Source organism: Diospyros lotus, chromosome 13 (genome assembly GCF_014633365.1).
Source record: "Diospyros lotus cultivar Yz01 chromosome 13, ASM1463336v1, whole genome shotgun sequence".
Taxonomy (NCBI): Eukaryota; Viridiplantae; Streptophyta; class Magnoliopsida; order Ericales; family Ebenaceae; genus Diospyros; species Diospyros lotus.
In genome coordinates this window covers 24,457,307-24,477,723 of record NC_068350.1, presented here as the reverse complement: position 1 = coordinate 24,477,723, position 20,417 = coordinate 24,457,307, and the positions used below count along the sequence as shown (strand labels likewise).

Sequence of the window (20,417 nt, the reverse complement as noted above, 5' to 3'; positions counted from 1 at the left end):
TTAGCCTATGATCCAGTGCAGGATTCCTACCAGACATCCGAGTTTACCGGGAGACCTAGGCGATCAACCAAGGAGTCGGGTCTAGCCAAAAAGACATAACACCGAACTCAAACGAGGGATCCGAGTGAGTCTGTGGGCATAGGTGTTGGATTTTCTGGCGACTTGGCCTTTGGGAGCGGGTGGTGCTTGAGCCGTTGTACCTGCATTACATTCCAAGACACACACAAACAGTCAAGCACAAAGATTTTACGTGGTTCGACTTATAATTTTGCCTACTCCATGGGAATACATGGGGCATATTCTTTTATTCGTTTGGGGAATATTATTACAATGAAAAGTTAGAGAGAATCCCGACCCTCGGCTAGATCGAGCAACGCCTCTAGTGACAGGCTCGGTCCTACATCTCGTGCCTCGCTTTCTTCACTGGAGTTCATGGCCGATAGGGCCGGGAGGTACCTTTTGAGGTGCATGGTGTTCCAAGTTTTGCCCATTGTCTCACCTTGTAGTGTCTGTAGTATGCATGTGTTAGGTCCCAACATTTTTCGAATTCTATAAGGTTCTTCCCAATTAGGCCTGAGTTTCCCTTCTTCTCTAAGAGCATTGGTGATGGCCATCTTCTTGAGTACCAGATCTCCTTCTTCAAGTTTGTGAGGGCGAACCCTCTCATTGTAGTAGTTGGAGACCTTTCTCTGATAAGCTGCCAACTGTACTGCCGCCTTTTCTCTCAATTCGTCTAACAGGTCCAAATTCTCCCGTAGACGATCCAAATTACCTTCTTCCCTGAAGGCCATAACTCGGGATGAGCCAAGGTCTACTTCTACATGAAGGATCATCTCGAGGATACATAGCATGCAACGGAAGCGTTTTTTTAAAAAAAAACTTTCCTCGTATTGATTAGAATCTAGGAAACTTACTTTTCCTACGGATTACCGGACGGAATGAAGCGACAGGCGGAGGATGGGCGGGAGCTTCTTCTCGTGGTGGAGACGACGGCTGTCCTGCAATCCTTCGGCTCCTTCGCATCAGAACTTGAAGGCTCTCTTTCGATCTTCAGAAGTATGACTCGAACTCGTGGCCTTTCTTTCGGTGCAGAAGAGTAAAAATCGACTTAGATGAAAAACAACCAAGGAGAGAATATATAGGGAGAACCCTAGGGTTAAAACCCTAGTGGGCCAAACCCTAATGGGCCAAGTCCATTTAATTAATTTTCTAATTGGGTTAGCCCAATTAATTAATTAAAAACTAATGAACTATTATTTTATTCTAGCCCAATTAATTATGGACCATTCTGAATAAAATAATTCTCTCTCAATGTAATTCACCCAACAAGCCAAATGTATTAAATAATACATGAGTTATATCGAGCTACCCCGGGGACCAAAAGACAAATTATTCACGACTACTAAAATGACAAAAATATCCCTGCTACCTAGTAGCTATATTTTGTCATTCTAAGTGTTCCAACTATCACCATATGGTAACACTGACCCCACGAATAATTTTGCATATGCCATGTCTTTGACCTACTAGTGTAATGACGAAAATACCCCTCTGCGTAACACCCATCATTTAGAAAGGAATAATGTACTAACACCTCTTTAAATGATTTCTACCATCCTTAGATCACTAGTCCAATAATCCGTGACTACTCGAATGTACTTGCTTATCACTGGGAGCTACCCAGAAGCACACACTCTTAAGTCACGTTCCCAAGGCCCTGGATTATTTGATTATTCTTGGACAATCAAAAGGGGGTGAATCACAGAAACTATCTTGTATTAGTCTGTCTTAGCTAATTAGAAACCATACTCCCAACTCAAAAGGTTATTGATCTTTGATAGACCTCATCTACAGTGAATCTAAGAATATAGCTCTAGGTTCACTAGACCACCAACTAATACTCAAGTATTAGAGTACTCGTCCACGTAGTAGCAGTGATAGACTAGTTCCATGATAATTAATACTTTGTCATTAGCTTCTATCACAGGTCCACTCTACGCATTCCAAATGCGCTTGTACAAGTAGAGTAAACGGACTGTTTACTGGCTAAGGCAAGCCATCCTCCATTAGGATCTATTGTACAATGATCTTATCATGATAGAATGCCCAGTTCTATCAAAAGATCAAGAGTAATATTTTCTTGCTTATTAAGTACCCATGATTCATACCTAACTGTGAAGAACGACCCATCACATGAATCACTTACTTAATAGCATGGACACTTTTCCAACAATTAAATGCAAATATTATATGTGCCGTAAACTGAATAAAAGAAACATCATTACCATAAATTAAACAAAACGTGTCTTTAGGTCATACATTTCCAACACTACAGGGATGAGTGCATCAGTTCCATATGCTAAGCTGAAAGGTGTTTCCCCGGTGGGTACCCGACTAGTTGTGCGATATGCCCACAAGATACTGGGGAGCTCATCAGACCATCCACCTTTGGCCTTCTCTAATCGGGTCTTTAAGCCGTGCAGTATGGTCTTGTTGCTTGCTTCAGCTTGTCCGTTCGCTTGGGGGTATGCTACGGAGGCCATTCTCAGACTGATTCCCCATTGATGACAAAAAGCTCTGAACGCATCCGAGTCAAATTGTGTTCCACGATTTGTATTGAGTATGTGTGGCATGCTGAAACGACAAATAATGTCTTTCCATACCATCCCTTCCACTTTCTTTTCAGTGATGGTTGCCAAAGGTTCAGCTTCTACCCACTTCGTGAAGTAATCTGTAGCCACCAGGAAGAATTTTCGTTGAGCAGATGCCATTGGGAATGGCTCCAATATGTTTAGACCCCATTGCGCGAACGATAGAGGTTGGAATATTGGTTGGAAGGGGGCCAGAGGCTTTACTATCAGGGGAGCATGTTTTTGGCACTTGTCACAGGTTCGAACTTTCATGGTGACGTCTTGTCGTATCGTGGGCCAAAAGAAATCGACTCGCAGAATTTTCCCAGCTAATGCCCTTTCTCCGAGGTGTTCACCATAGTCCTCTTCATGCATTTCTTCCAGTGCCTGCTGCGCTTCCTTTGGTCCAAGACATTTTAACAACGGTATGGAGTATCCTCTTTTGTATAATTTTTGGCCAATTATTGTGAAACGAGCCGTGCTCGTTTTTAATCTCCTTGCTTCTACGGGGGTTACTGGCAGTTCATGACCAAGCAAATATTTCAGTATCGGGCTTCTCCAATCTTCGATCTCCATAATGCAATGCACCGCGATGTTTTCCTCTCCTACACTAGGTTGTTGGAGGACTTCCATGTGGATTAGGCATTTGGGGGTGTCTCGGGCAGAGGCTAATTTTGATAGTACGTCCGCGTGCTGGTTGAGGGACCTGTTAATCTGAATCAGCTCGAAATGCCCAAACTTATGGGCGAGTTCTTTCACCTTCTACAGGTAGCGGGCTAGCACTGGTTCCCTCACTTCGTAAGTACCTTGAAATTGTTATACCACCAGCTGAGAGTCGCTGTGCGTAACGACCCGCTCCCACTTACGGGCGCCACCGGTAAATAATCGATCGGATTACTCACCCGACAACCACAACTGAAGGGTTGGACTATGTTTCAACAGGAAACGCCCTAGGTGGGAACTAAGCTTCGTCCTTCCCTTCGCTCCACTCAGGAATCGGTCCCAACTCAAATAAGAAAAATCCAGCGGACCAAGACCTGAAACCCGAGTGAGCTTCACCTCTCTTCAGCTCACCCCATAGCAAGCCAGAGGTGACCCAGGCACAAAGCTAGCATACAAACACTTCGCTGAGTATTGGGGATTTATGAGAACATACCTTGCTGATCTTGACTCGGTCCGAAACTTGGCTTTACCGACTATGCCACATTCAACAAGCAATCTCACAATCATCTATCACACTATGATGATTACACAATTAAATACATTTAAGCTCAATAACACAGACATTTACTCACAAGGGTATACATACACCACGCCCCTGGCTACATACAAGCAATATTAAAAATACATAACTTGGGCAACACAGCTAGTTGCCACAACAGCCTCCCGGCGCCATCCCTGCTTGCATCCGGACTTGCATCATCTACACATGAGGTAAAACCTCATGAGTCATAAAGACTCAGTAAGGGTGCAATGCATGTAAATATGAATATAATCATGTTTATGTATGCCAAGTGCATGCAAATGAGGCTAGGTTCACTCATCCTCACAACCCACTAAGGTTTGAGGCATCAACCTATCAGCCCCCACCACTAGTCCTCCTTATGGCCATAGGTCCACTAGAGCTTGCATCACACAAGATTTAACCACTACATGCCAATGCAACATAAAAACATTATTAGACACATTTACCAACTTACAAGGCCACCTCCACGTGGGGCCATCCCTTACCTGGCTCGAAGCTTCAATTTTGCCTCGGCACGAACTCCAGCTTGAATCTCAAGTTCTTCTAGAATCACTGCCTTCTCGGTCGAACCTAGAGGCAAACAGGCAAACCCCACAATATCAAACACAATTCAACGCATTCGCTTTTGCTTACACCGCAAAATCACCCATCCACAATGTCTCCAAATAACACTAACCACAACATACACCAGCCATTAATAATTTCCAAACAACCCCAACCTAGAGTTCAATCCAACAAATAACTATTTTTACATTAACTCGCTTAATGCAATTAACTGGGGAAGAAAATATTAATTTATCTCGACTCATTTGGAGAGAAATTCGAAAACGCCCACACCGACGCTGCCTCCCGAGCTGCCATTTACGCCCAAAAATCTCACTTTCAAGCTCCCGACACGCTCCTCCAGCCACAATTAAAATTCCGAAACTTTCCCCCATTTTTCTGGAATTTTTCAAGATTATTCCCCTTATTTTCTCATTTTCTTTTCATTTCTTTCTTTTTTTTTTCCTTTTTTTTTCTCTTCTTCTCCATTTCTTCCCCTGCTTCCGGCACGGCCACTATTCTTTCTTCTTCTTCATCGAGTTGGCGCGCACAGCCCTTGCGCAGGTTACGCTCATCTCCGTCGGTCGCCGTCCATGGCAGCCTCTCGACCTCGGTCTCCTCCAGCACCGCCGCACGCCACCGTAGCCACCCCGAGTTGCCCCATGCGCGCTGCAGCTTCAGCGCGTCCGCCATGGCTGTCTCTGGGAGCTTGCGGTTTGGCCACCCTGGTTTGCTCTCGACCTAGCCAACAGCCACGATGGCCTTTATCGAGCTCGCCGGCCACTGCCATGGCCGCCACTAGCTTTCTCGCGGTCGCTGGACGCTCCACGCTGCTGCTCCAAGGTCGCCTGACCTCCATTGCTGAGCAGCCATGGCCGCTGCTCGGCGTCGCCGTTGGTACCGGTCACTCTCCTTGCTGCTCGAAGCATCACCCGAAGCCACATCCACCATGGTCGCCTCTGCTTGCTGCCACCGTCGCCTTCGGCTGCCTCGCTTCTTTTCAGCCATTGGAATAGCAACTCGAGGCTGCTACTTCCATGGTAGCTTGGCCATTTTCTTCTCTCGACCTTGCTCTTTCTCACTCTCTCTCTCGCAAGCTCACTCCCGATCTCTTGCGATCACTCTCTTCTTCTCCCTCTCTGATTTTAAATTTCAAAATTTGAAACTTTTGGCAGCAGCTCGCGGCTCTGCCTATAAATACATAAGCCTATATATATATAATTACATATATATTATTTAGACTCTTAATCCCCCAATTATTCCATAATTCCTTTTTAGAATCTCCTTAATTCCATTTAAGAGAATTGTTTATTACACTTGGACCCTCCAAGCCATTAATTAATTATCCTTAAGCCACACCAAAACTTGATTTCTTCGAACATTAATAACCGACTTTACTTGACAAAGCCAATTTTGGTCCCTGCGTTGACCCGGGATCTTTATTCGATTTGAAAACACTTAAGGGTTGCCTTATTCTCAAAACCAGACCACCCCTAGGGTTCCCTCAGCTTCCCAGAGGTCCCCTACGACCATTCAGTATTGGCACCCACTTGGGCTTATACAAAATTTATTCTGAAAATTATTCCCGATCGGACTGCTTCCAGTGTCATAAACCTCGCCTCGAGACGCTCGCCAGTCCCTTGCCCTCTTCCCTGGACATCCAAGTCCCGAGGCACTCCCTGCCGCTAACTCGGCAAATTGTATTAATTAATTTATCGAGACTGACCCTTGGGTTTCCCGAACCACCCGAGGTCCTTTCAAAATAATCAAAAATTATTTATTTTTAATACCATGTAATACCGGGTATTACACTGTGGGCTGTCAAGTTTTTTACTTTTAGTTTTTTTGCCAATGTCATTCCGACAGGTAAAGCCTCGTATTCTGCTATGTTATTTGTAATGGGGAAGGTGAAACAAAGCGAGTATTCCAAGATTTCCTATTCTGGAGAAATCAACACTACCCCTGCCCCACTCCCTTTGGCATTTGAGACCCCATTGACGAACAACATCCATCTGTTATTGCGAGCTTCTTCCGTTACGGGCGAGTGAGTGCATTCGACTATGAAATCTGTCAATGCTTGTCCTTTTATAGCCTTTCTAGGCTCGAAGCTAATATCATGCTCACCGAGTTCAATGGCCCATTTTGTTAACCTTCCTGAACATTTAGGTTTCTGTAGAATTTGTCTCAATGGTTGATTTATTAATACTGCCATGGCGTGGGCCTGGAAGTAAGGTCTTAACTTCCTAGCTGCCGCCACCAATGCCAAGGCTACCTTTTCAGCGTAAGGGTATCGCAACTCTGCTCCTTGCAATACCTTACTCACATAATAGACTGGGTTGTCAACCTGTCCGACTTGCCTGACGAGAACTGCGCTTACCGCCTGATGGCTGACTCCCAAATATAAGTATAACTTTTCTCCGGTGTTTGGTCGGGTCAACAAGGGAATTTATTTTAAGCACTCTTTCAATTCTTGAAAGGCTTTCTCACACTCAAGGGTCCATTGGAAATTCTTGCCTTCTTTTAAGGCCTTGAAGAAGGGAAGGTTGCGTTCAGCATACTTAGAGAGAAATCTGCCCAAAGCCGTTAGACGACCTGTCAGACTCCGAACCTCCTTCATTGAGGTGGGGGACTCCTTGTCGATTACTGCTTGCACCTTTTCTAGGTTAGCCTCTATCCCTCTGTGGGTTATCATGTATCCCAAGAACTTTTCGAACTTCACCCCGAACGCGCATTTTTTCGGATTCAAGCGCATATTATTTTTTCTAAACACAGCAAAAAATTTCTCAAGTTGTCTGGCGTGTGACTCGCCCTGCTTTCTTTTTACTATCATGTCGTCCACGTAAGCCTCTATTACCTCCCCCAGCAGGTCTTTGAATACCTTGTTGACCATCCTTTGATACGTGGCTCCTGCGTTCTTTAAGCCGAAAGGCATCACTTGATAGCAGTACGTCCCCTTTTCTGTGATGAAAGTTATTTTCTCAGCATCGGGTGGATACATACTAATCTGGTGGTAACCCGAGAAGGCATCCAGGAAGCTCAACACAGCATATCCGGAGGTATCATCAACCAGCCTGTCTATCCGAGGGAGTGGGTAGGAGTCCTTTGGGTAAGCCTTATTCAGATTGGTGAAATCAATGCGTACCCTCCATTTTCCATTGGCCTTGGGTACCATCACAACATTGGCTAGCCATTCAAGGTATTGGACCTCCTTAATGAATCCCGCATCGAAGAGTTTGTCTACTTCTTCTTCCAGGTACCTCAATCTCTCTGGGGCGATGTGCCTTTTCTTCTACTTAACTGGTCGAGCCCCCGAACAGACATTCAGTCGGTGAGATATGATCTCTGGACTAATTCCACGCATGTCGGCGGGCGTCCAAGAAAATATGTCTGTGTAGGACTGTAGGCATCTAATGACCTCCTCTTTCTCCGAACCTTCTAGTTGGCACTTGTCTTTCGCTATCACCGGGGCTTAGAGGGATGGCTTCAAGTGTTTCTATTGGATGAGGCTTGTTAGCTTCAAGAGTTTGTTCACTGATCATTAAAGTCTCTTCGGTCTTTGTTTTCTCTTTCCCCTTGGTGCCTCTTATAGAGCTCATGTAGCACACTCTGGCTTGTTTCTGATTACCTCTTACCTGGCCTATCCCCTGGGGCGTAGGGAATTTCATTAGCAAATATCCCAGAGAAATGGCGGCTCTCATAGCATTAATGAGGGAACGTCCCAGGTTCATGTTGTAGGTAGGAGAAAAGGTCTTGACTACCATGAAATTAACCTGCCGAGTGATCACTTGAGGGTAGTCCCCCATTGTAATGGGCAACTGCACCGACCTGACCACTGGCACCGCTTCTCCTGTGAAGCTGTACAGAGGCGAAGTGACTGTCTTTAATCGGTCATGGGCAATATGTATCTTTTCGAAACAGTTCCAGTATAACAGATTAATAGAGCTTCCGCTGTCTACTAGTATTCTTTCAATGGGGTGCTTAGCAATGACTGCAGAGATAGCCAAGGGATCATCGTGAGGTAGCTGCACATCCCCCTGGTCTTCAGGTGTGAAAATAATGGGGGCTTCATCTTTTTGAATCTTGGCCATTGAGTTTACATGCAACGCCTGTCGCGCATACGCCTTTCTGGCAGAAGAGGAATCACTTGCTAAATTTTCTCCTCCTGAGATCACGTGTATCTTATCCATAATGGGCTCATTGTCATTTTCTCCTGCACTTGGTCCCGCCTCTTCCCCCCTCTGATTGTTTCTTCCTCCTTCCTTATGTCAGGGCTGCTGGTTTTCCCTTTCATTTGTGGCATCATACTTAGGACGGGGGGGCCTCCTTTGATTATCTCTCCTGGACCCATCTCCCCTATTTTGTTGATTTTTTGGCTTATCTAATATATACCGGTCAAGCTTCCCTTCCCTGATAAGCTGTTCAATTTGGTTGCGTAACTCCCTGCATTGCTTTGTAGTGTGCCTCGAGGACTCATGAAATTTGCAAAAAGCGTCCATGTTCTTGCTCAGAGGCTGGCTGGAATGTGGGGGAAAGTTAATGAGCCCTGTATGGGCAATGGATGAGAGGATAACAGCTCTTGGCTTAGTGAGGGGGGTGAAACTCCGTAATTGCATCTTTGGGGGCTCCTTTCTCCTTTGTACCTTTATAGCTCGGTCTGGACTAACGTCATTTTTCCTCCCCTTCCTTTTTCCTTCCCATGCTTCAAGAATTTTCATTTGGACGACAAATTGCTCTGCCCGGGGGAACAGTTTGGTCATTGAATCTGGCTTGAAAAATGCTAGGGATCTTCTGAGCGGGGCATATGTGGTTCCGTTAAGCAAGGCTGAGGTTGCCAAACCGATCAGGAGGTCCCTTACTTCCTGTGTGCCAGCTCTAAACCGCTCAGTATACTGTTTTAGGGACCCATTGGGTCTTTGTTGCAAGCTCATTAAATACATGGCACTCTTCTTCTTCGGGACATAGGCAAAGAATACTTCTAGGAATTCTTTTTTTAACTGTTTGAATGACTGGATATATCCAGCTGGTAAGTCTGTGAACCATTGCTGAGCCTGCCCTGCTAGGGAGAGTGGGAAGGCTCAGCACCTAGTGACTTTGTCCCACCCGTGCAACACAGCCATTGCCACGAAGTGTTGTACATGCTTCATAGGATCCTCTTTTCCCAGGTACACCGAAAGTTGTGGCAACTTGAACCCTGGTTTTATCGGTTGCTTCTGGAGTTCCTCGAATAGAGGAAAACCCCTTGTGGGGATTTCCCTTGGCGTCATCACAACTTTCTTCTGCTCTAGCACTTCCTCTATGAGGCATTTGATGTCAGACGTTCTGAGCGTTTCTTTTTCTGTTTCGTTCCTGCGCGGAGATGGGACGCAAAGAGCTCTTGAGTGGGTGCTTTCTATCTTTTCTTTGTACATGGGGGCTTTCCCTGGTCTCCTGTTATGATTTTCCCTTGGGTTTGTTGTTTCCAGGACTGGGTCATTAGGCCTAGGAGTCCCAATTCTTATCCCTTGTCTTTGGATCCTCGGGGGGTTGTTTTGAGATCTCTAGTGTTCTCCCCCTGCCCCTGTTTGTCCCATGCGGGGAATGTGGATGTCTGGCATCAATTCATGCAAAAGGGTAGTAATCCCTTGTAGTCTTTTCATGCTCTCCTCGTTGTTTGTTCTTCACTCATCGTTCTGGTGCTTTAGTTCTTCAAAATTCTTCCGCAGAAGCTCATAATCTGATAGTGGGACCGTGAGGGGGGCTATCCCAGATGGTTCCGGGGGCATCGAAGTCACTGCCGGGTTCCTTCAAGGAATCGAGGACTGTCCTAAGGAGTGTTGTTCTTGATTTGCTGGTATTGGGGGCTGGACCTGCCTCCCTTGTCTGATCGCCTGTCTCCCTCATCCGACTGCGTGTATCTCCCCCTGTTCCGAGTGCTCCAAACCCCCAACTCCGGTGGCCTGATTGCCTTCAAGCATTGGAATGTTTCCCGAGCGCACCTCGTTGTCTAGATGATCTTCCAAAGGTCCAGGTACCATAGGGTGTACTTGGCTGGGGTCTCTCGTCTTTGTGCGAGTGCTCCTCCGGGTAGGGTTAGGCTGGTTTGCCAAACCAGTTGATCTTGTCCCTCTCGGCATCTCGTGTTAAGATTGGCTTTTTGTCGCGATTTCCCACAGAAGGTGCCAAATTGTTGTTGCCAAAATACAACAATTAAAATTTATGAGGTGGGGTCCACTCGAGCTCGGTGTCAGGTGAAGTTAGGTTGCCGCTAAGAGATGTCGCCTCAAGGGAGGTTGTCGTTAGGATGCTCGCCGCAAGGATCTGCCACTAGCTCTTGCCACAAGCTCTCGCCACTAGCTTTCGCCACAAGCTCTTGCCTCCAACTCTTGCCACTAGGTCTCGTTGCAAGGTTATGCTTTCTTAAATTCTGCACGTTCCACGCGTTTTTCACTGGTGTACCCTCGGGGGTCTGGAGTTTGTAAGCCCCCGGGCTGAGAACCTCCGCTAATTTGAATGGACCTTCCCAATTCAGTGTCAACTTATTTGCTTTGCATGCCCCCCGAACATCTGCTCGTCGCAATACCCAATCTCCAAGAAGAAAATTTCGTGCCCTTATTCTTTGATTGTAATATCTCTTTATACGTTGATTGTAAGTAGCTTGTCAAATCTTTACGTAATCAGGAAGTTCATCAAGGAGGTCTAAGTTGTCCCTCAGATTTTGTTCGTTGGATTCAGGGCTAAAAAGCTCCACTCTTAGCGTAGGTACTCCTATTTCAACTGGGATTGATGCTTCCGAACCGTAACATAAGCTAAAAGGGGTTTCTCCCGTGGATACCTTCACTGTGGTTCGGTAAGACCACAGGATGCTCGGTAGTTCTTCCACCCAACTGCCATCTGCCTTATCCACTCGCGCTTTTAGACCACGTAACAAAGTTCTGTTGGTGAGTTCAATTTGTCTATTGGCTTGTGGATGGGCCACCAAAGTGAACTGCTGCCTAATTCCCAATTCCTGGCACCATTCTTGGACAGATCGATCAGTAAACTGAGTGCCGTTATCGGATATTAGTACCCGAGGAATTTCGAAACGACAAACCACATTCTTCCATAGAAATTGCTTCACACGCCGGGCGGTGATAGAAGCCATTGCCTCAGCTTCAACCCACTTTGTGAAATAATCAATGGAAGCCATGATATACTTAACCTGCCCTGCCATTGGGGAAAAGGCCCCAAGATGTCGATACCCCATTGAGCAAAAGGATAAGGTGTAGCCAAATGAGCTAGTGTGACCGTCGGTACATGGACCAAGTTGGAGGTCCGCTGGCATTTGTCACAGGTCCTGACTAACCGTTCTGAATCCTTTGCCATCGTTGGCCAATAATACCCTTGCCGAAGAGCTTTTTGGCTAAGAGTTCGAGCTTCGATATGACTTCCACATATGCCTTCGTGAATCTCCCTCAGGATATAATCTGCTTCGCGGAGCTTGATACACTTGAGCAACGGCTGCGAGAATGACCTTCTGTAAAGTTCCCCATTGACTAACACGTAGCTTCGGGCCTTTCTTCTAACTTCCTGAGCTTCCGAATCAACCTGAGGGAGTCTTTCCTCCCTTAAGTATAACAGCAAAGGATCCATCCAACTAGGTTCGTCCTCCACACATAATTGATCAACGACCTCTTCGATACTCTTCTGTGGCAGGAACTCGATCTGAATCTCTCGGGAGCTTGTAGGGAAAGAAGAAAAGGCAATTCGAGACAATAAATCTTCCTTCGCATTCATGGCCCGAGGGACATACTCCACTTTTACATACCGAAAACGCGCTATCACGTCTTTGACCATGGCTAAGTATCTTGCCATGTGGCCTTCCCGAGTCTCATACTCTCATTTCACCTGTTGCACCACCAAGTTAGAATCTGAACTCACCTCGATGCTCCAAGCACCCAACTGTTCAGCCAATCTCAATCCTGCTAACAAAGCCTCGTATTTTGCCTCATTGTTAGATACTCAGAATTCAAAATGTAAAGCATAAGGCCATATCTGACCATCAGGACTTTTTATCATTAATCCTGCTCCTCGACCACCCGAGGTTGAGCTCCCATCTACAGTCACTATCCATGGCCTTTGATCCTCTTCCGAAGCTTCTGGAGTCCTTATCCCTTCGGCGATAAAGTCCGCCAATGACTGTGCCTTAATAGCCAGTCGCGGTTTATACTCAATGTCAAAAGCTATAAGCTCCATTACCCATTTCAGCATTCTCCCTGAAAGTTCTGGTTTGCTAAGAACCTGCCTCAAAGGTTGGTTAGTAAGCACAATAATCGTATGAGCATGAAAATAGGGTTGGAGTTTCCTTGCCGAGACTATTAAGGCGAAAGCCAACTTCTCCATGGGAGGATACCTGACCTCCGCCCCTGTCAACCGCTTACTTGCATAGTAAACGGGCCTCTGTATCTTATCTTCCTCTCGTACCAGCACCGAACTTACGGCTTCTTCGGCTACTGCCAAATAGATATACAACGGTTCTCCTGGCTTTGGCTTCGTGAGAATCGAAGGTGTAGCCAGATGCTCCTTCAGTTTTTCGAATGCTTCCTGACATTCAACATTCCATGCAAAGTTGTTTGCCTTTGATAGGACCTTATAGAAGGGAAGGCCCTTTTCCGCCAAACGAGAGAGGAATCTCCCCAAGGCCGTCATCCTGCCCATAAGGCTGTACTTCCTTGACATTCCTCGAAGCTGGCATATCCATAATGGCTTTAACCTTCGCCGGGTTTACCTCAATCCCTCGGTGGTGCACTATGTAACCCAAAAACTTTCCTGCAGAGACGCCAAAAGCACATTTGATAGGATTAAGTTTCACATGGAACTTACGAAGGGTTTTGAAACACTCCTCCAAATCTTCTGGATGATGCCCTGCTACCAAGCTTTTCACTAGCATGTCGTCCACGTATGCCTCCATATTTCTCCCGAGCTGGTGTTGAAAAAACTTATTCACCAAGCGCTGGTAAGTGGCTCCTACGTTCTTCAAATCGAAAGGCATCACTGTGTAATAGTAAGTTACCTTGTTGGTAATAAATGCTATTTTCTCCTGATCTTCCAGGTGTAATGGAATCTGGTGATATCCCTGAAAGGCATCCAGAAAGCTCATAAGCAAACAGCCGACAGTCCCATCAATCAAGGCATCAATCCTCGGGAGAGGGTAGCTATCCTTCAGGCAGGCCTTATTAAGATAAGTGAAATCAATGCAAAGCCTCCACTTGCTCTCCCCTTTGGGAACTAACACGACATTTGCTAACCATTCTGGATAATCAACTTCCTGAATATATTGCGCCTCTGTTAACTTTGCAACCTCTTCCATAATCGCCCGAGCTCTATCAGGGGCGAAGCTCCGCTTCTTCTATTTAACAGGTCGAAATCCCGGTCGTATTCCCAATTTGTGCGTCATAACTTCTGGATCTACTCCCGGCATGTCCTGAGCAGTCCATGCGAAAATGTCCGCATACTGCCTAAGGAGTGCCAATATCTGACCCCTTAACGGGTCCTTTAACTCCGCACTCATCCTTATACAACGATCTGGGAAATCTTCCTTCAAAGGTACCTCTTCCAATTTGTCCACCGGCTTTGCTGTCTTTGGATCTTCTGGACCTTCTAGTAGAAAACTGACCTTCTTTGGAGGATCTTCTCCCTTCCTTCATCGGAAATCCCCTTGGGGGCCCTGAGCTTCCCCTTGCGACACTGCTTCTCTATCCTTTCCTATGCCTATGGAGGCCATATAACATTTGCGAGCTGAGCGCAAATCTCCTCGCACTTCGTCTACTCCGCTGACCGTAGGAAACTTCATCATCATATGGTACGTACTGGGAATAGCCTGAAGGGCATTAAGGCCCGACCTTCCGAGGATCATGTTATAGGCCGAAGGCACGTCTGCTACTAGGATATCTAGCATGACTCGAGAAGTTCGGGAGCCTCTCCCCATAGTTAGCGAAAGTTGAATGATCCCTTCCGAATATACGGCCTCCCCATCGAATCCCACCAAAGGGACCCTCGCTGGCCTCAGCTGCACCATTTCGCACCCCATGCCCAAAAAGGCTTGTCGATACAAGATTTCGAAAGAACTTCCTAGATCCGCGAGGATTTGCTGAAGCTCCCACTTTTCGAGCTCGGCTGTTATTACCAGCGGGTCATTTCGATTCGGGTACCCCGGGAGGTCACTATCTGAAAAAGAGATCGGCTCAACACACCTCGACCTTTTTAGCCCCCCGGCTCAACTGCTAGGGCCCTCTTCTCCCTTCACCACTGGAACTTCCCTTGCGGCCAGCGTATGAAATACGAGGGGCTGAGGATGATCACCTTCCTCCTGCCGCGGTCTCTTTCTCCGCGGCAAACGTTGGGTATGATCTCGATCATCTGCCCGGTCCCTTCTAGGGGGACTCCTCGTCCGCAACCGTCGATCTTTCCTCTTTCAGGAATCACCTTTCTTAGCCACATAACTCCTCAGGAAGCCTCGGTTGATTAGCTCTTGGATCTCCTCTTTTAACTGGTGACATTCTTCCGTATCATGGCCATGGTCCCGATGGAAACGACAATATTTATTTTGATTCCTTTTATCAGAAGGTGCTTTCATCGGCCGAGGCTTCTTCAGATAGTCCTTGCCTTTGATAGTGGCAAGGATCTCCCATCTCGGGGCATTCAGAGGGGTAAACCCACTCAAATCCCACCGAGGATGATGTTTTTCTCTCTGGTCCTCGTTCTTCCTTTCTTTGGGGTGTTTCTTTTTCTCCTTTTTTTCCGCATGCTCTACCCTCTTCACTTGCATGACCTCTTCAGCATTTATGTACTTCGTAGCGTGGCCTAAGATGTCCGTGAATGTAATTGGGGGAGTTTTGGCTAGCGATTGAGCAAAAGGATCAGGCCTCAAGGCATTCTGGAATGCTACCAGAGCTACACTATGATCGAAGTTCTCAATGCTCAGAGCTTCGATATTGAAGCACGAAACGAAGTCCTTCAAAGGTTCTCCCTGATTCTGCCTCAGACTAACGAGAGCCATAGTAGACCTTCGATGTCTCCGGAGGGGTGCGAAGTGTGCCAAGAAACTACCCCGAAGCTACGCAAAATTTGCTATAGAGTGATGGGCCAGGTTTGAAAACCAGGCACGCACGTGCCCTTCCAAGGTTGCCAAGAAAACCCTACACCACATTGCATTTGAAGCATCCTGCACCATCATATGAGAAGTGAAAAGGTCTAGGTGATCCATTTGGTCGGTGGTCCCCGCATAGGGTTTAATAGCCGGAATGCGAAGACGCTTCGGTGGTATGGCTGCCATGATTTGCAGCCCGAGGGGCTGATTCACCATTGTCCCCCGAGAGTCATCCAACTTTGGCCTCAAGGCCGCAATCTCTTCCTCCAACTGACAAAATCTCCTCTCTTGTCGCTGGTGCATATACAACATGTTAGAGGATTCGGCTGCTTCGCCGCGCCCATCATCTTGTCTAGGACTTCGAGGATCCGCCTCTCGTAGGTAGGACTCTTCTCCCCTTGGGGGTTCTTGCCTCTCCTCGACCTGTGAGTACTGAGCTTGGTGGTGTTGACGGTCCAAGAAGTCGGTGAGCAACTCCGTCAATCTCTAGACCTGATTCTCCAAGAGCGCTATCCGATCCGGTGGGGGAGGAGGACCTTCCGGACTGCGGTCTCTCCCCGGCGGACTCCTTGGAAGGTTTTGCTAGCTTGGTTTTGGGGCGGGGTTCACCCCAGCGGCTCGAGACTGCTGCCTCCTCGTTGCCATTGAAAACAAGAGGGTTTGCTAGAATCGTCGCTGCCAGTTATGCTACAGAGATAGAAGGAAAATGCCTCGGCCCCACGATGGGCGCCAATTGATGATGCGGTGGCCGATCACCCTCTTTTTCCTCTGCCTATGCACTTGCAATGGAGACGGGGATTTGCTCTCTTGGTTTATCTCTGACGATCAAGTCAGAACTTCGGACTAAAAATCTCAAAATTATTCCTTATGCTCAAGAAATCAAAAGACGATCGAAAAAGCATCCCTTACCTCTCCTTGTTTTCCTTCTTTTATCCTTGCGCTGAGATAAAGATTCTGGATAAAGATCTTCGGGATCTCTATCCCGTCCTCCTTGGAATCTTGTTACTAAGGATTCCATAATGGCCACCGAGTTCGAAGGGATCAGGATAGCCCCTATCCCCAGGATCTTCAGCAAGACGACTGATCCTCGAGAACTCAAAGACTCTCTTACTTATCATCAAGTTAACTGTCACGGAGATATATATCTGCAACGTGTCCTCCTTGGACTTAAGTAAGATATCGTAGGCGAGGTGCCTCTTTAGCGGACACGTGGCGTTGCTGTCAACGATTACATGTTCAGAGCGTGGAAGTAATTATGAATCCGAGGGTTTTTCCCTCATCAGTTTTGTTTTTTTTTTTAATCACATATGGTACCTCTATATGCTTGACTTTTTGTTTTCCCGGAACTCTAATTAAAAGCAACGAGTGGACTGGATGGAACGGGAGCATTGAAGGAAAACGCCGCGAGCCCAGAGTAGTGCACACTGTCGTCCAGTTAAAAAATTCAATGCGTGCTTACGTGTAATCTGAATGCTCATATGTCGACATATTTCGCAAGAAGTCCAATAAATAGACGTAGCAACAGTTGAATGGAGGTGTTTTCTTCCTCCTAAAATGTGTACATAATGTCATCATCAATATTTTTTTAATTAATTGTGCCAGCACGCAAAGCCCTTCTTCTGACGTTTTCTTTCTGGAATTACCAATTAACCCCGGCGGCGGCGGCGGTTGCCCATCTTTAAATAATCTACTCTCTTTTTATTTATACAAATTAGGAGAAGAATGGAATGGGTAGGCCGAGGCAGCAGAGGTTGAGGCCTAGGCCTAGATTTGATTTGAGGATGCAGTGGGCAGCCGCCATATTGACGAGCGTAATTTTCAGGAGGAGCAGCAGCATTATTTGTGAACTTGCCTGCCTGTTGGCCGACTTGCTTTTAATTGTGAATTCGATGCTCCCAGTTTCAACCTTGTTCGTTGCTCGTCGTCGTCGTCGCCCTTCTCCTCTTTCTGGCCCGTACTCCCCGAGATCGTCGATTGTTGCGCGCCATGATCGCTAGCTACCTACAATAATTCCCTCCATTCAGCTACTTGTGTTGTGTGTTGGATATTTTGATTAATTGTACGCACCTATTTACTTACCCATCTATCTATTATCTATTCCCTCTCTCTCTCTCTCTCTCTCTCTCTCTCTCTCTCTCTATATATATATATATATACACGTACAAGACAGCAAATTATAAGCCATTCATTTGAGTGAATTAAGTCTCGTTCTTTCTTTCTGTTAATTATTATATATTTGCAGTTTAGGCATTCGCACCATTTGCAGTAGTCTAGGTCTAGTTTAGTGCGTATAACTTACAAAACAAAAGACAGAAATTCAAACAGATTTTGAGAGAACCAAACTCACTAGAATAACATTTTTCTCTTACTTTTTTTCATTAACAAAGATCGTTGTATATAACAACTGATTGCACTAACAAGATCTACATTAACACAACTACTAAAACATTTCTTTACATAGACTATATTCATAGATTTAAGGATATACACACATTTACAATTAACACTAAATTTCTTTACCATAATTTCTAGAATTGAATAGTAAAAGATCTCTTTAAAAAAATCACACACATTTTAATAGTATATAGTGTTGTTGCAAATCTGAATTTGACTAGGAAAATATGCATATTAATAATAAAATGGAAATGCAGTAGTATAATAAAAGGAGATTAAAAAGAACATAGAATCATATTGAAGTGAGATATGACAAAACAAATCTCCTTAAGATAGATTTCGTCTCCTCAATGGTGTTAAAGGATTAATGGGCGTTTGTCTCTCAAGATACAACACTTCTTCCAAGAGTTAGTATAGCACAATACTAAATTTGTCAGATGAAACCAAACTTGATCATACTCTTCTTAACCGAAAGAAAGAGAATAGAAACTCTTGCACTTGGATGTAATAGACGATTAATGTAGTAAGAAAGTAAATTGGATAAGGAATGTATGGAGTTAATAAACTCAAATTGATTTTGGATGATTAGAAATGAAATTAGGGGGGATCCTATTTGTATTTTCCAAGTGTCTAATCGTGAAAGATCATGTCGTTTGATTCGAATTAATCTGAATTCTTAGATTGCATCCTTTCAGATTCGGGCACAACCTAGTAGTCTAGATTGCATCATTTCGCAAAGGTACATATCTCTTCCTTTTCACCTTTCACATTCGAATGGACGTGTCCACTCATCGGCACCCCATATGAACGGTTGCATCTACTCGACACCCCACTGCACAGAGGCACGTCATGTATGCGCCTCCTAGATGCTTACGCCACATTGATGCCAAATCAGTCTGTTTGCCATGTCATCGAGCCGCTCGACCATGCATTTCTAAAAAAATTTCTCCAAAAACTGAATTGGGAGTTGACTCTCAGTCATCCATAGTAAACTCCCAATGTGCCAGAGTTGACTATCGCAAAGCCATAGTTGATCTAACCGAGAGCCTATTATGCAGAGTCGATCTAATCGAGTCCCTCTTGGACAGTTGACTCCCACTAGGATAAAAGTCGACTCCAACTTCCTAGAAGTCAACTTTAGTGACTAGAGTGCATCATAAGGCATTTTCAACATGGGATTCTTTTATGACATTAAAAGACACTTTACAACTTGGAGACTCTTCTAATTCACACATTTAAAACTCATTTATTCCAACATATAGTACACAAATCACACATGCATGATGCAATCCTTAATTTCAAAATTAAGCAATACTAATTAATAATTAATGATGAAATAAGAGAGTTGTTAGTTTGTCTATAATTGATATATATATATATATATGTAGAACATTAATGCTGCTAGCTCCTCTAGTGAATGAAGCTCCAACTCAAGTTGTTTTGAAGTATATTCAATATTGGTATCCCCCTCGCATTGCTATTGGTTGTTTTTTTTATTTATTTAAGTAAATGAAAGATATAAAAGCTGATGAGGAACTTGACAAAAGGAGACGATATTGTATAGCTTTCTCAATAGGGGCTAAAAGGGATTTTAGGATGCATATCAGAAATATATTCATCAACAACCTTATAGGAGGTAAAAACTAAGGATGAATTGTGCTAGGTTTCTAAGAAGCACTATAAAAAAATTGATTTTAAATTTTTTGCAGTGGTTTTAAAAATCGCCGCAAAACATGGTATTTTGCGGCAGTTTCGAAACCGTCACAAAATATGATTTCTGCGACAGTTTTTTTAAAATTTTGCGGTGGTTTCATAAAATCGCCACAAAATTCAGTAAAACATGTTTTTTTGCGGTGATTTTCAAAAAATCGTCACTAAATTTAAAAAATAATTAAATAATAAAAAAATTAAATTCTATTTCACGACAGTTTTTGAGAAAACACCGCTAAATTAAAAAAAATTAAAATTAAAATTAAATTAACATTTGCGGCGGTTTTCAAAAACCGCCGCAAAATTAAAAAAAAATAAATTTAGCAGCGGTTTTTCAAAAATCGCCGCTAAATTTAAAAAAAACTAAATAATTAAAAATTAAAATTAAATTAACATTTGCGGCGATTTTTTAAAACCGCCGCACAATTCAAAAAAAAATTAAATTTAGCTGCGGTTTTTGAAAAATCGCTGCTAAATTCAAAAAATTAAATAATTCAAAATTAAAATTAAAATAAAAATCTTAAATATTAAAATTCATTATTTTCATTAAAAAAAAATAAATTTTTCTTAAGAAAATAATTAAAAATTAAATTAATAAAAATAAAAATAAAATCTTAAAAATAAATTTAAAATTGCATTTAAATTAATAGAAAAATTCATTAAAAATCTAATTTAAAAAAATAAAAATAAATTTAACAAAATTTTAATATATAAAATTTTAATAATTTTTTAAAAATATATAAAATCTTCTTTTTTATTTTTAATCAATTAATTTATTTAATTTTACTCA

General features: G+C 44.2%; 3 protein-coding genes across 3 annotated transcripts; all 3 read right to left on the bottom strand.

Moving 5' to 3' along the window:
• Positions 1–8,684: 8,684 nt before the first annotated feature.
• Positions 8,685–9,356, bottom strand: LOC127788138 (uncharacterized). The gene has a single exon (XM_052316248.1). It carries the CDS (start codon positions 9,354–9,356, stop codon positions 8,685–8,687), a length of 672 nt encoding a protein of 223 aa, XP_052172208.1.
• Positions 9,357–11,056: 1,700 nt separating this feature from the next.
• Positions 11,057–12,231, bottom strand: LOC127788137 (uncharacterized). The gene is made up of 2 exons (XM_052316246.1): positions 11,692–12,231; positions 11,057–11,596 (listed from the first exon to the last, which is right to left on the bottom strand). Exons 1-2 carry the CDS (start codon positions 12,229–12,231, stop codon positions 11,057–11,059), a joined length of 1,080 nt encoding a protein of 359 aa, XP_052172206.1.
• A 2,617-nt stretch (positions 12,232–14,848) lies between these two features.
• Positions 14,849–15,433, bottom strand: LOC127788136 (uncharacterized). Its single transcript, XM_052316245.1, has one exon. The coding sequence runs from the start codon at positions 15,431–15,433 to the stop codon at positions 14,849–14,851; it is 585 nt and encodes a 194-aa protein (XP_052172205.1).
• Between the last annotated feature and the right edge of the window lie 4,984 nt (positions 15,434–20,417).

Excerpts from the sequence above, each read along its gene's own strand:
- LOC127788138 (XM_052316248.1), bottom strand. The coding sequence starts at position 9,356 with ATGTATTTAATGAGCTTGCAACAAAGACCCAATGGGTCCCTAAAACAG.
- LOC127788137 (XM_052316246.1), bottom strand. The coding sequence starts at position 12,231 with ATGGTCAAAGACGTGATAGCGCGTTTTCGGTATGTAAAAGTGGAGTAT. Across the intron at positions 11,597-11,691 it reads GGACCTCCAACTTGGTCCAT|GTTAAGTATATCATGGCTTC; the intron begins GTACCGACGGTC and ends ATGGCAGGGCAG.
- LOC127788136 (XM_052316245.1), bottom strand. The coding sequence starts at position 15,433 with ATGGCTCTCGTTAGTCTGAGGCAGAATCAGGGAGAACCTTTGAAGGAC.